The sequence below is a fragment of the Sturnira hondurensis genome, unplaced genomic scaffold (assembly GCF_014824575.4).
Source record: "Sturnira hondurensis isolate 20B ecotype Veracruz unplaced genomic scaffold, ASM1482457v3 Scaffold0021209, whole genome shotgun sequence".
Lineage (NCBI taxonomy): Eukaryota > Metazoa > Chordata > Mammalia > Chiroptera > Phyllostomidae > Sturnira > Sturnira hondurensis.
The window spans coordinates 454686-471108 of record NW_028093840.1 but is presented as its reverse complement, the minus strand read 5'-3'; the positions used below and the strand labels follow the sequence as shown (position 1 = coordinate 471108).

The following is a 16423-nucleotide window of genomic DNA, read 5'->3' as shown; positions in this document are numbered from 1 at the left end:
ATGAAGAAACAATATGTGCACTTTATTTTTTTAATTTATTTAATTATTTTCCAAGTACAGTTTTCTGTCTATTACTCCGATCCCATCCCACCCCCCATGCTCCCCCCTCCCTCCCATTTCCACCCTTCTCAGTTGTTGTCCATGTATCCTTTATATTTGTTCCTCTAAATCCTTCCCCTATTTCCCCTGAAATTCCCTCCCCTCTCCCCTCTGGTCACTGTCAGCCTGTTCTCTATTTCAGTGTCTTTGGTTATATTTTGCTTGCTTGTTTGTTTTGTTGTTTAGCTTCCTGTTAAAGGTGAGATCATATGGTATTTGTCCTTCAAAACCTGGCTTATTGTGCACTTTAGATACAGGCTGATCTCGGTCAGGTGTTGCCTGGTGCTTGTCTCAACTTTTGAAGTTCATCAAAGCAATAATGGTGTCTAGCACAGAGAACCTCCTCAGGGGCTTGCTCTGGTACAAGAATAGGGAAAACACACTATCACAATCAGATCAATAGTTTTTTTGAAGCCACAGTATAGAAAGAGACCCAAGTTGGCCCTTTCACAAGGCCATAGATCCAGTCTTTCCTACTGAACTGTAGCCACTTTCTGCAAGCAGTTCTCGTTCGATCTTGCCGTCATCTTGGTACTCATCTAGCCATCTGCCAGGGAAAGAGGGAAGGTAATACGAGAAATTATTTAAAGAAGAAACATTACTTAAGACAAAAAATAAAACATGGAAAGGATTTGAAGAGGCCTTTAGGGAGGATCCCAGGAATTTAAAAATCAGTTAAGATTTCAGGCCACATTAAATGATCTTTAGGAACGCAACTTCAGCCAACTTTTGTCCTATACCCGTTACACTGATTCGTCCTAAAATGTCAGTTTTTTAGAAACATCTTATGATAACATTAAACTCTAATATATCTCAGAATTAGTAAAAATTTACCATTTGGACTTTATTTAGTGGAAGTATTTATTTCTCTCCTTTCAGGTGCCTGGCAGATATATTCGGTTGGTTTAAAAAACCCTCTAGAATAGCAATATTCCAGAGAAATATAACACAAGGCACATATGTTAAAAAAAAACTAAAAGGAGAAAGGCTAAATTGATTTTAATATTTTTATTTTAATAAATTCAAAAATAACCATTACTGAGACATATTACTATAATGGTCTGAATATTTGTGACCCTCCCGCCAAATCCAAATGTTGAAATCTTTGGAAAGCTGCTTAAGTCATAAAAATTGAGCACTCATGAATGGAATTAGAGCCTTTATATATAAAAAAAGACTCCTGAGAGATCTTTTGCCCCTTTTACCACGTAAGGACACAGTGAGAGGTTAGCAGTCTACAGCTCAGAAAAGGCCACCACCAAAAGACAACCAACCAGTCTGACACCTTACTTTTGGACTTCCAGCCTCTGGAATCTGGAACTGTGGGAAATATTTGTTGTTTACAAGCTACCTAGTCTATAGTGATTTATTACAACAGCCTGAATGAACCAAGACAACTACATTCTTTCTACTCTATACTTTTGTAACCTGATATGTACCTTACCCCTATAGCACATCTCAGTTTGGAATAGGCCTATTCAAGAGTCCAAGAAATACACGGCTAGTGGCCTCCATGTGGGATGCACAGTTCTCGAGTCAGAACCACCTTGATCTGAATCCTGACTGCACCAATCATACCAAGGTAAGAAATGTAAGCACTGTGTGCCTTAGTGCTTATCTATGAAATAGAAGTATCACAGAGCCCACCTTAGAGGTCTGCTGTCAGAATCAGAGGAGTTCAGGTGTGAAGTTAAGGCTTCATGGCGGAGCCCTTTATGGTAGCAGTGCAAACAGTGCCAACTTCAGATATTCCTCTGAAGCCTCCCAGGCCTCAGAAGACAGGTGTGTAAACCTTAGGGGACCCCACAACATAATGGGCCCCTCTAGGTTGTTTTTTACTCCACAATAAAGTTGTAAATAATGTCTTTTTCAGAGACCTCTTCTCATAATTAGAAGGGGATTCGATTTTAAATGGCTGATAATTTGTGCTGGGGAAACTAGTAAAACCCGGGTCTTCTAAATTCTCCATAATCTCAGGAGAATTTTCTGACAAGTCAATTTCATAGCAAACTCAGTAATTTGTGCAGATATCTCTTCCTTAGAGAGTAATTCACAAAATTATTGTCATATAATGGAAATAATAAATTGATAGACACTAAATTAAAATTCTTCAGAATGCCAAGGGACCAAGAGACCTGGCTCCATGGCTGCCTCATTTATGATTTGTGCATGTCATTTAATCTCTTTAGGTTTCAGTTTCCTCACCTGTCAAATGAAGCATGAGACTAAGTGTAAGCTATGGTTTCTTCCCCCACCAATGGGAGCAAGAAAATATTCCTTCTCGTTGTATGTAACCCTTGGCCCTCAGAAATAATGAACAAGAGAGACTCTATTAATATTGCTATACTTCAGTTAATAACAATAGGGTAATGATATGCCTGTGTGTAGTATTTAATACAATGTAGTGTAATACAGCAAAACATTTAAATATTTTCATTTGTATCATTTTGTTCCTTCAATATCCAAATTCCAAGGTTTGTAATTTTCCTAAAATGTTGGCAGATCCTGCACAAATGTTACCTTCATCTTAATTTCTACTCCTTTGCACTGCCAGTAAAATTAGTTTTAGCTCTGAAGAAAATATGACTATTTTCTTCTTCTCTGGATGATTCTTGATTTTTTAAATGTGACATTTAGAAAAATACTAATATTTTATTTACTCCTTATATTTCCCATATTTATCATCATAATTAGAGCAATAAAACTGTGTTGTTTAATATTAAACATAGCTTCTTATGACACCAAATATCTAGATGTAACTAATATACAACCAAATGTCATATATATGCTGGCCAATATAGTCACCACTAAACATCTGTGGCTATTGAGCACTGGAAGTGTAGCTAGTTCAACCAGGACCTGAATTTTTTATGTGATTTGATGTTAATTAATTTAAACTTGTTCGCCATATGTAGCTGGTGGGTACTATATTGGATGGTGCTGTGCAGGTCTAGACCTTTAAAAATAAAAGTTGGTTAATTATTTGGAGAGTTCTAAATATTTGAATTATGATCTAGAAATAAAAATGAGTTATTCTACTTCATTTGAGTCTATGGCATCATATCTAAACATTTATTTAATACAAAATTGCTTCTATTACAATAACATTTATCATCATGGAGCTCCCTATAATTGCAAGACTTGTTCACAGGGACTGTATGGACATTGTGTAAAATCCTCAAACAACCTTGCAAAATAGGTGTCCTTATTGCCATTTACAAAGGAATAGACTGAGGCTCCCAGAACTAGTCAGTGATGGTTTTGTAATTCAAATCCAGTTCGGAAAAACTTTAATCCTTGCTATTTTCACTCCCTATTAGTGAATAAAAAAGATTTCCTGGAAAAAAAAGATATAAGGGCTTTTCCCAGAGCTTGAGTGTTATAAAATGGCAATAACTACCACGATACACATGCCTTTTAAATGGATGTGTATTAAGAAAACAAGGGGCAGATCAGAGAAATGTTACTCATTTTGTCCACACAAAATACAACTCCTTATTAAGATTCAAAAGAATGGATATTTCTAAGAATCAAAATTTTTGTAAGTAAAATCCACTCAGTCTACCAATATGCTTCTCTATGTGTCTGAAAGAGTGTACAACATGCTCAGACAATGATGCCAAACACCTGCTAAACCCAGAGCACACAAGCTCTCAGCTTCATTTAATATCACATCCTTCCCCCTTATTGTCAATGGAGGCTCCTTGAAGACAGGGGCACTGCACTTTTTAGCTCTGTATATCCAGGACTTGGTCCAGTGCCTGATGCCTTGGAAGCATGTGATGTTTCTGCATAAATAAATACGTGAAAAAAGGAATAAATGCAGTTCTTGGGTTCTTTAGAATCAAGGAACTCGCAATCACATATACATTCACCTTGGCACCTGGGCCCTCACATAGGCCCCTATCATAGCCTGTAAATGTTAACAGGCTATGATCTGTTTTCCAGTGGGTGCCTGCTAAGTCCGTGCACTTCCCATAATTATCATCACACTACTTCAGCAGTAGTCCAAGAAGTGACTACTCCACTTCTTGATGTGGTAGATGCTCAATCACTACTTGACTGAATGAATGAATCAACATATTCATAGATTATTTCAAAACAGGAAAAATTGGTTTTGTAATTTCTATTTGTTGTGCATTTTGTTTTAACATGTATTTGATACTCAATTTATAACAGCCTTATAAAGCAGGCTGGTCTGATTTAATTATTCTCATAAAATTTTGAGAACTGAAGATCAAAGATTTTAAGTAATTCAGATATAAATGGTCAGTGAATGACAGAGCTGCCCTTGAAACTTGATATTCCAATTTATATTAAATTTATACCATGTTAGAATAATGTTTTATAGTTTACAGTTCCTACTCATCACTTTGTTTGATTTTAACTCAAACGAACTAAGAAAAACATGTATTATTCCCATTTTAGTTACATATGAGGGAATTGAACCTCAAAGAAATTGAGAGTGGTACCCATGTTTGAGAAACAGAATCAAGAACCTATTATCTAAGTCCTAAATCGGTTTTCTTTCCATTTCAGCATGGTGTTGAAGAAGAGAAAAATATTAAATATTACAAATAAAGAGAAAATTACTAGTGCTGATACAGAATAGCTTCCTGAGGAGAGAAGGCCTTCAATTCTGATTTGAAAGGAGGGAATCATGTAGTGATGAATGGCAGGAGGCATGCTAATGTCACAAACATGCTAACTGGACAAAGGGGAGCATAATTTTGCATAATGAGTTATTAAGTTATCACACACCTGTTGCATGGAAACAGTACCTCTTGTTCACAATCTTCCTCTTCATATTTAACAACGATACTCTCAAGAAACCATCCATTACCTGTGTAAATTGACAAAGGAGACCACTTTGACTCTTTGGTATAAAACATCGTAGTATTGTGATTTTATGCATAGACCCTCCAAATGTTCTTTTTAAAGTATACTTGTCAGGCAATTTGAAAACAAAAATATGCACATCTAAATTACACCACTGGAGAAATGAAAGCTTAAGTGACAACTTAATTACTCAGAGTAGTAGAAGCAGAGGAAAAAACAACTTTCCCTATTAGGGACACAAGCTATTCAATTCTGTTGGCGAAAAAAGGATTTAAAAGCCAAGAATAAAGAAAGAAGTAAATCCACATGAATGTGTTTAAGTACATTATTTATAGAAGAATGATATGTTTGAACAAAATATAGAGTCAAAATCAATCATTATTCTCAATGGTAAAAACTTAGAAGTTTTTACAAAAAACTTACACACACACACACACACACCCTGATTAATGCACTGATTAATGCACTGGTTTGGTCAATGTGATTAAGTAAAGAAATAAAAGAAAGAAAAAGAGTAAAGGAAATGAAAAGTAATGTATTAGAAAGAGAAAACAGAGCTGTCTTTATTTACATTTAATGAGACTTTTAAAATTAAAAACCTAAAGAAGTTTCAGAAAATAGTAGACTTAAAAGAGGTGAGAAAATGTTAGGTATGTGATGTAATATACATAAATTAATTATGTTTCTGTTGACCAGAATGTAAGAGCTAAGAAGCATAATCCAATGAACATTACAATGTTGAATTACTATAAAAACTTTCCAGTGTATTGGAAAATCTAGAAGTGGATGTAGTATACTTCATAGAAAAATATTTAAATTGAAGGAATGGTAGTAAAGAAGATATAAACAGAAAGCTATCCCATATTTATGAATACAAAGAAATTATAGAGATATCAGTTTTCTTCAAACTAATCTAAAACTTCATTGTAATCACATCAAATTAACCACAGGGTTTTACAAGAAAATTCACAAGCAGATGAGGAAATGTAACATGTGGATGAGTGAAGCCCAAGAATATCAGAGGGACTCTTGATCAGAGTAAGGTAGATGAGTCATCCTAATGGTTATACAAATGTATTATAAGTGTGTACCAATTACAACAATAAAGAACTGGTACTGACATAGATAAATTAACTGAAGGAACAAAAAAAGATTCCGAATTGACCCATGCATTTACACAATGTGGTACATGCAGTCCTTTTCTGTGCCATAGTACAGAACCACATAAAGGACTGCACACTGAAATTTACCAGTCTTAGTAAACAATTATGGTTGTTATTTGTGAAATATTTTTGCCAAAACATCAAAAATGCTCTTACTGCTAGTTAGAAATGAATAAGAAAAATATCAATAATAATATTTAGTACACTATAATTTAAGACAAACATGGAGAATTAGAAGGTCTATTTTATTTTAAAGATTTTTATTGATTTATTTTTAGAGAGAGGGAGGGGAAGGAGAGAGGGAGAGAAGCATCAATGTGTGGTTGTCTCTCGCACGCCCCCTACTGGGGACCTGTATGGCAACCCAGGCATATAACCTGACTGGGAGTTGAACCAGCAACCTTTTGGTTTTCAGGCCTGCACTCACTCCACTGAGCTACACTAGCCAGGGCTTAAAAGGTCTATTTCTTTGTAAATAAAAAAGTCTATCAAGATTATTTTGAATGGTGATTGCCTTCTTTGCCTTGCCTCCTTTGTAACTTATATAAAGAAAAATTATCTTTTCTACACTAAATTGTGAAACCACTTTCACGTTTCAGTCAGATTCCAACATTTTATCCTCTGTGCTTTTAATGCCATACAATACCACTGAGAGTTCCTTTAATGTAAAGATTTTCCCAGCATCACTTCCTCTGTGACTTGTTCGTCCTTTCTGTCACAACCACTTATCTCATTTATGTCCACAAGTTCCCTTTGCTAAGTTTCTCTGCTGCTTATCTGAAGTCTCTCAAATGTGGCAGTGTCAACATTCCCACTGCCATGTTTTTCTTATGTCATTCCACTTTCATTTGATTTGAACTTCACTTACAGCATTGTCACTTTTTGTTTATTTGTTGTGCTTTCATCTTTGAAGTATACATTTTTTGTAAAATGTCACATGGGTTTATCACCTGGAGACAAGGAGTCAATACAATGACAAGCTTTGCTGTCTGTACATGAACCTGTGTGACACATGGGCAGTAATGCATCACCAACAGACTTTGAAAGAAGTAAAATGATTGGTTGCTGATCAGAATGTGCATTTGTTATTTATGTAGTGATTTGTGGACTGAAAAACTAGTGGTGAAATTTTTACTTTATGTGATTACAATAAATAGATCATGGTACCTGATATGTGAACCATGTTGCCAGGAAACTCATGTTATTTAACTAAATAACTGTAACTGAAATTGTGCATATAAAAATCATGCAAAACTAGGAGTATCTAGATCTGATACTGTCTAGATCTGATACATCTACAAAGATGACATTGTAGAGCACTCAGGAAAAGATAGAGTAGGGAATAAATGGTGCTACAACTAATTACCAACATAGAAAAAAATGAAAGTGGATTCCATCCTCATATCATACATAAATTTAACTCCAGATGCAGTAAATATCTAAATCTTAAAAATTAGACTAAATATGTATATATGTGCATGTGCATAAACACACACACACACACACACACACCCTTATTCATAGAACACCCTAGGAGTAGTGCAGAATTAAGGTACAAAATACACTGATTATTAGAAAATATACTGAATTATTGAATTTAACTACATTAAAGTTAAGAATTTACGTTCATTAAAATATATCACAAACTGGACAAAATATTGTGGTAGTAACTGCTAGTTGCTCTCTCCCTTTTTAATCACTGAAATGCTAAAGCCTACATTTCCCAGATGTCTTTTCGGCTATACATAACTATATGACTAATTTCTCAGCAATGAAAAATGATGACAAGTAGTGGGTGCAGTTTAACCTCACTCACTTTAAAATGATCTTTGCCTTAAGATTGGAGAAATGGGGGGCATCTTTAATGGTGTCAACAATTAAATAATGATCTTTGCCTTCACCCTAAATACGATAGACAAGAACATATACTTCAAAAAAAATTCAATAGACAATTTTAAAAAATAAAAGAAGGCTCACTCTTATTAGATATTAAGAAAATACAAATTAAGACCACAGTGGGATACCATTTTGTACCCATTTAGAGAAGGCAAAAATTAAAAGTGTACCAGGTGTTTGTGAGAATTATGATACAATATAAATTCTTAAATACTATAGGTGAGAGTAAAATGGTACAGTCACTTTTGAAAAAAGGTACTTTATCTTATAAAGCTGAATGCAACCATATTCATTGATCCAGCATGCAGGATTTTGAAGCTTCAATATTGATGTTTAGCTTAATAATTCTTTAATGTGGAGACTGTCTTGTGCATTATAGAATGTTTAGCAGCATCCCAGGCCTCTACCCACTAGCTACTGGTAGCTTCTCCAACCCAGTGTGATACCAAAAAAAAATTTTTCAGACATTTGCCAAATGTCCTTGGAGGAGACAAAAATCACTTCCATTTGGGGCCTGCCACCCTAGAGGAATTCTTGTTGCTATATGCTAAGAGACATATACGGGAATGTTCATTTCAGTTTGCAACTGTTGAACTGAAGAGAACACAACTATTTACTAACAAGAAATAGAATATTGATAATGTAGCATTATATAATAGAATATTTCGTACACATGGAAATAAATTGCTCATAGCACCACACAAGAAAATGAATAAATCACAGAAGCATAATCTTGAGTAGAAAAATAAATCAAGTTACAAAAGATTTCATATAGCACATCTCAATTTTTACAAAACAAAAAAAAAACTATCAAGACTATTCTCAAGGATGCCTGTGTAATTGGTAAAGCCCTTTTCCTTTTAAAAACCAAAAAAGTCAAGAAATGACAAACCCCAAATTCAGGATGGCTACTTCAGGGGAGAGGGTAGGGGCAGCAGAGAGAAGTAGAAGCACTGGTATTGGTGAGGTTCTAGGCTCAAACTGGGTGGTAGATTATCAGACTTTACATAAACAAATTTTGAAAATGAAAGCCTATTGTTCTGACTACTGTGGTAATTTTAGTGGAAAATGTACAGAATGTACAGAGTATAGTTTAGTTAAAGAATTTTAAAATGATGCAATAATAATTACTTTTTACTTTCCTTAGAGAAACCCATCAAAATTCCTAAGAATTCTGCCAAAACCTTGTCCACATGTCTAGCATGCCTATTATGTTTTCGTTATTTCTCAGAAGGCATCTTCTTGTTCTTCAGGACTAGGCTAGGTCCCCTTGCCCTGTGGTTTGATATCACTCCGTGTGGCACTTTTCCACTGTGTGTCATGCTTTATTATACTGGATCATTTCCTATGAATCTGTCCCCGCTAGGTTCTGCCTTGTTGACATTTGAATGCCCCGGCTCCAGCAAAGATCCTCACAAAGAACTCTTCTATCAGAAAGCAGTGCTTTTCAATGAGTGATGTGAGGACCACATGATTCAGAATCCCCTCAGGTGCTGGGGGGAAAAAACCCAAAACATTCATTTACGATGATTCCATACCTACAGAATTTGATTTTCTAGGTGTGGGCCCAGGAGTTTATTTTATTTATGATATTCAGATAATTTCTAAGAATTCTGAGGCATCACAAAATTTGCCGTAATTTTAGGGCTTTGCTGAAGCTTTCTATGTATTCTATTTGAGGTTACATACCCATAGATATACTTTGTTCAACTAATAAAAGACTGTTGTATTTTCTCTCTTTAAAAATGGGAAGGGAAACAAAAGGCTTGCAAGTTTAGGTGACATCTTGCCTATCCTACACAGGTTTTACTAATTAGTGTTTCACTGAACAAAACAAACCAGTCTTTAGTTTATTGCTTTTAGTCCCTTAAACTTTTAAAATCATATTTTTCCTTTTTTCTTCTGTCATTTTTATTTTTTGTATCAACCAACCTGGTAATAACACCTAATGCTTCAAATGTCCAGCCGGCTGCTTCGAATAAACCCCCAACTCCACCTGCGGAGCCCCTTGTGATTGCCCTGTAGTCACTGTTGCCACTGCTGCCTTGGTGCCTCGGTGTTGTCTCTTTCAGTGTTGGGGGCAAGGTCTTCTAACACTGCTTCCTTCTCTCACAACCAAGAGGAGTCTCAAAATGTCTTTTAAAAATTACTGGCTGATTAAGCTAGAGATTTCTACCAGTTGCTCTCTTCTGACCCATACCAATAGTCTGCAATAGTAATCTAGATTCTCATCAGCTATGCTGCAAATCCACCCACTGTTTCCAGGGGAGACTTGGGATAAATCTCAACATAAATTTTCATCCTTTGCATCCTTGCGTTATTTATGAAAATAACGCAAAAGTCATACCACTCTACAGTGACACCTTATATAGAAGACAACATATTATATTTTCTTTCCTCTATTTGGTTTCTTATTTCTGCCTCTTTCTAATTATTTCCTCTATATGGTCCTCGACTTATTTTATCATGTGTCTTCTTTCTTCCTATACATTGTTAGCTTACCTTTTTATCTTCCTTTCTCCTTGGCTTGTATCTAAAGTACTTCTAGAGTACATATACTTCTTTCTTGCAAAGCCCATTTTTAAGCTCTCCTCATTTCTTTTAAAGAGATTTACTCAAAATTATTTCACTGATTTAAATTCTATACTATTATGTGTTTTACTAGGCACTGGGAGAATAAAGATGAATAATATGTAACACTAGACTTCAAAAAACTCAAAATATAGCAGAAAGAAAAAATGTATAGAAATAAATGTTTTATTTTAGCTACTATGATATATGTTAAAATATGTAGTTGCATTTTAGCAACTACAGGTTCTAGAATCAAACAAACTTATGTGAATTTAATTTAATGGTTCTAAGAAAAACAGTAAAGGAGATATTAATCAATTAGAATTAACTGGACTTATTTAATAGGTGTGGGAGGGATAGAAGATAAGGAGAGGAAGGAAGAATCCAGGGTGGTTTCCAAGTTACTAGTTTTATAAAGAGTGTGGGGCAGGGACTCAGGCGAAACACATGGGTAGGGAAACATGGTAGATGCAATTTTGAATACACACACACACACACACACACACTATTTTTGTATTTCAAGGAAATTTTCCTCATAATAATGTAGCAATGCTCTTTTTATGTCACATACTAAGCCTAATGTGCCAATACTTCATTTAACTCTAATTTCTCAAAAGAAAATTATTTTCTCATCTCAGTTGTACATGACCTGCACATTCATTTTCTGTTTCACCTGTCTTTTATGCTGCTTTTAATAAATCTTCAGAACAAGCCTCTTAGCAAGAAAACAAATCTTACCCGGACCTGTGCCATCATGACTAATCAGAATTTTCTTCAACTTTCCAAGAGACACTGCCTTAATGGAAAAAATATCGACCTGTACAATAAAAAAGAAACTGAGTGACTTGTTAGGATATCTTCTTTCTCTAGAAAAAAAAGCATTGCTATAAGTACATTATTAGTAATTACAGTAATATATTATCATATTATTATATTGTTGTGTATTACTACTACATCATTATTACTACTACTATAAAAAATCCCCACTTACTATTTCCTGCACCAAGTCCTACACTAAACCTTATGGAAAATATGCAGGCCTGTCACATGATTCTTACTCTCCTTAATCATACAGTCTAGTAAAAAAAGATTTAAAAAATTTAATCACAGCACTTATTTTAAGTTTACTCCTAGTAATTTTTTCTTATTTTCTTGTTTTACAGGCAAAGAGACTGAAACATACAGAATTAAATTACTTGCCCCCAGTCAACATCTAATGAATGACCAAGCAAGCACTGAGACCAGTCTGACTCCAGAATGTCTGCTTTCTACCACTATTGTTCACCTCTCAGTAGCTTTTGTCTCTAAATAATGTATTTGTGCATTTATGTGTGTATATATATATATACACATGCATGCACATCGTGACTACATACATATACATATATGTACATATATGTGCACACATACACACAAAGTTTTAAAATAAACTCTTAATAGACATAAAGTGCACAGATCACAAATTCATAGCACACTCAATGCACACATCACACAAATAAGAAAACATTAACAGGATCCCAAGACCCCTCTTTCACCCACCCCAGTCATTACTTCCCGCAATGGCAACCACTATCCTGTCCTTTAACACTTTTAAATAAATTTTCCAGGTCTGGGACCACTGACAGAATAGCACAGTGTGCTCTCTTTCTGTCAGGCTTATTTCACCCAATGTCTGTGAGATTCACCCATATTGCTTTGTTTAAAAGCACTTTGTTCATTTGCATTGTAGAATATTATTCCAAATTATTTATAAACTGCTTATGCATAATAGTTGTTTCTAGGTTTTAATTACTACAGGTAGTACTGCTTAGACATTCTTTCACATGTCTTTCTGTATATATTTATACACATTTCTGTTAAAGGATTGCTGAGTTATAAAGCTTTAGTAAATAGTCTCAATTTTCCTAAATGCTTAGCACAATATAATACTCTCTGAATGATCAGGGATGAGAGATCAAGGGGCACCACAGACTAATCAATACTTGGCATCGTGATTCATTTTAAGCTTAAGCCGTTTGATTGTGCACAGTGACACTTCATTATGGTTTTTATTGTATTTTCACAATACAGTTGGTAGGTTTTTCATGTTTATTGGCTATTTAAATATTCTTTTTTGTAAAGTATATATTCAGCCCTGGCTAGTGTGCCTCAGTGGACTGAGTGCTGGCCTGTGAACCAAAGGATCACCTGTTCAATTTCCCAGTAAGGTAACATGCCTGGATTGTGGGCCAGGTCTCCAGTAGGGGGCGCTTGAGAGGCAACCACACACTGATGTTTCTCATTCTCCTCTCCCCCTCTCTCAAATAAATAAATAAATAAATAAACAAATAAATAAATAAAATTTAAAACTATATATTCAAGTACAATGCTTATATTTTAAACTGAGTTGTCTACCTTTTTCTTGTTGATTTGTGAGCATTGTGCACGTCATCTGGAAACAGGTCCTTTGCCAGTACATATTTCACAATAAATTTCTTCACTTTGTGACTTGCTTTTTTACTCCTAATGATGTCTTTTTTAAAAATTTATTTAACTACTTTTAAGTACAGTTTTCTATCTATTTATCCCATCCCATCCCACCCCATGATGTCTTGAGGAATAAAAATCTTCAATATTTAAACTATATAATTTATATATTTTCCTTTTTGCTTAGTGCTTTCTTTGTTTTCTATTTAAAATCCCTTTTCTTTCCTTTTTCTCCTCTTTTTTTTGGGTTGATGTTCAAGTACAGTTGTCTCTGTTTTCTTGCTACCACCACTTTCCCCCATCCCACCCACCCACCCACACTTCCCACACTCGATCATACCCCCCGTTTGGTTTTGTCCATGTGCCCTTTATGTGTGTTCCTTGATGATCTTCCCCTCTTTCCCCCATTATCCTTTCTCACCTCCCCTCTGGTTACTGTCAGTTTGTTCTTAATTTCAATGTCTCTGGTTATATTTTGCTTGCTTGTTTGTTTTGTTAATTAGGTTCCACTTATAGGTGAGATAATGGTATTTGTCTTTCATTGCTTGCCTTATTTAAATCTTAATCTCTATCTTTACACCAAGGTTCACACCAGCATTATTCACAGTAGCCAAAATGTGGAAGCAACCCAAATGGCATTAATCCATGGATTAATGCAACTAATGGACTGATGGATGAATGAATAAACAAATGGCAACATGTGCATACAATGAATATTATTCAGCCTTTAAAAAAGGAAATTCTGACACATGCTACAACATGGATGAAACTTGAGGACATTGTGTTAAGAGAAACAGCCAGTCACAGAAAGACAAATATGGTATAATTCCACTTCAATGAGGAACCTAAGAGAGTCAAATTCATAGAGACAGAGAATAGAACAGTGGTTGCTAAGGGTGAGGGTGGGAGAAAAAGCTGAATGGGAAATATTGTTTAATGGGCATAGAGTTTCAATTCCACAAGATGAAAAGAGTTCTGAAAATAGGTGGTGGTGATGGTTGCACAGCGGTGTGAATGTATTCAATGCCACTGAACTGTACACTTAAAATCATTAAGACAGTATATTTTATGTCATATGTATGTTGCTACAACTTTTAAAAATCCTAGTCTATCCCTAAGGTCTCAAAAATTTTCTCTTACATTATCTTCTAGATATTTACACGTAAATTTGCATGGAATTCATTTTAGGGTTTAGTATAAAATAAGGCTCAGAGTTTTTTTCTATAATTATATTCAATTTACACTCAGAATTTATTGAAAGAACTGTCCTTTTCCTGATGCTGCACATCAGGATATGTGAATCTTTTTCTGAATTTCTTCTGTTTCTTTGTCCTACTTGTCTTGCCGTGTATCAATTAATGGTGTATTGATTACTTCACTAAAACAAATCTTGATATCTGGTAGTGTAAACCCTACAATTTTGTTTTTCTCAAGATTAATGATCTTTAAGATTCTTTTAAGTATAATTGACTCTGAATTTCCACATAATTTTTATAATTAGACTGTTAGTTTCCATAAAAATATTTCTGGTATTTTGATTGGCATTGCAGTGAAACTGCAGATAATTAGGAAGAAAAGTAAGAACTTTAAAATATTGAGTATTCAAAGCCAAGAACATAGTATATATTATTAATTTATGTCTTTTCAAGTTTTAAAATAATATTTTATAGTATCTATGAGGTAAATGTTTTGCCTTGTCCACCACAGTGCCTGTTATGCAATGGGCCCCTGATGGAAGAAGCATGATAGTGGGGATGGAGACACGCATGGCCATAGGACGTGGGCTCCCTTCTCTTAAGGCTGCCTTAGTTATCCCTGCTATGGTCCCAGTCTATTAGCTGAAGTCTGAGGGATCCAGTCCCTGCTGCAAACAGTAGGATCTCTAGAATGCACATCTGCATTATATTGGCTTCTTTTGTACATTTCTTCTCTGCCCTAGGATCACCTCCCCTGTGAGATCTGCCCTAGGCTCTGCTTTGGAAGGACTCACACGAAGGTCCCACTTTTCAAGTGGGAGTATATGAAGGCCTGTCTTCACTGCTGGGACCAGATTCAATCTCAGTCCAATGAAACCCCTTGAGTCTCTACCCAGCATCTGAGGCTCTTCACTATCATTTTCTGACTGGCTTCTCACTTCTAAACTTCCACTTGCAAATGGAAGAAAGTTATGCTGAATATCAGGTTCTCCTTTACAATTTCTTTCTTTTCTCAGATTCTTGGAGCTTCGAGCCTTACCTACTTTGACAGCTCTCCATTGCCCTTAAACCAAATTTAAAAGATGTTTATCAAATGTTTCTAGTACTCAGCAGGATGGCCATTTTATTACAAGTTAGAGTGACTTAGCTGAAAATGGAATCTTGATTATTTTATATTTTTTTAATAGAAGAAGAAACTGAGACTTAGTATGGTTGCCTTGTTCTGCTTTAGTCCCACCTTACTTCAACCCCAGAGCCGTAAGATGCACACCAAGAAGTGACCACACTCCTCCATATTTCCTATTTGGAGCCAAATGACCATTTTGGGAATTTTTTGTTTGTGTTGCTTTTTACCTAAAGAAATTAGAGGAAGGATGGTGGGTAACAATTTATAAGGATCTTTTTATTATCTGTCCACGCTGAAACTTAACTTTGTTATTTTTAGATCGATGAAGGCTTCGATTCCCAGAATCTCCTCTGGAGCCAATGAGGTTGATAAATACATTGGATTCTGTCTCAGCACCTGGCTTCCTGCCAGTGTGTATGTAGATCTCATAAACCACCACTGAAATGCCAGAAATTATAGTTATTTTTCTCACTTTTTAATTTTCTCTTTAAATTTATTAGACACCCTGGAAAGGAATGAGAGTGCCCTTTGATCGAGTTGACACAAGTTTCTCCAGGGCACTTGGCCCCACTCTCTCTTGGGTGCTCCCCTGTTCAAACATGCTCTTGGCCATTTTATGTTTACCTCATTCATACAGACTACTAGCTCTTCCCAGAACTACTGTTTCAAAATAATTATTGTTAGCAATTATGCACTTCCATTAACCACACACTTTCACAGTTATTAGGAGAAGTTGTACTTGAAAAAAAAAACAAAAAAAAACCTTTCTCTCTCTTAATTAGAGGAAAGTGGCAACTTTTTTCTGCTGAAGTTTGGCTGTTCCAATCACAGCTGGTCACACGTGTTGCTCCTTCATGGAGATTACTATTTTAATAATGTAGATTTTTAATAGCCCTCTTGAGTGAAAAGGAATACAAAGATCCTAGAGAGATGCAAATTTAAATACAATTTTTAAGAAAGAGCTTAGTGAGGTACAAGCAAATTATAATCCACTATATTTGACCTTCAAATTAAGTCAATTTCTGAGACACTGGTAAAAGTCACTAATTTGAAAAGAGACTACTCTT

General features: G+C 35.2%; 1 protein-coding gene across 1 annotated transcript in view; it reads right to left on the bottom strand.

Annotated features, from left to right (window-relative positions):
• Window positions 1–416: 416 nt before the first annotated feature.
• Window positions 417–16423, bottom strand: part of RP1 (RP1 axonemal microtubule associated) — a 301141-nt gene continuing 285134 nt past the window's right edge. The window contains exons 28-31 of the mRNA XM_037031824.1: window positions 15640–15794; window positions 11307–11385; window positions 4861–4942; window positions 417–646 (exon numbers count right to left, since the gene is read on the bottom strand). Coding sequence (XP_036887719.1) covers window positions 547–646; window positions 4861–4942; window positions 11307–11385; window positions 15640–15794 — 416 coding nt within the window. The 3' untranslated portion in view covers window positions 417–546. The remainder of the gene's footprint in view (window positions 647–4860; window positions 4943–11306; window positions 11386–15639; window positions 15795–16423) is intronic.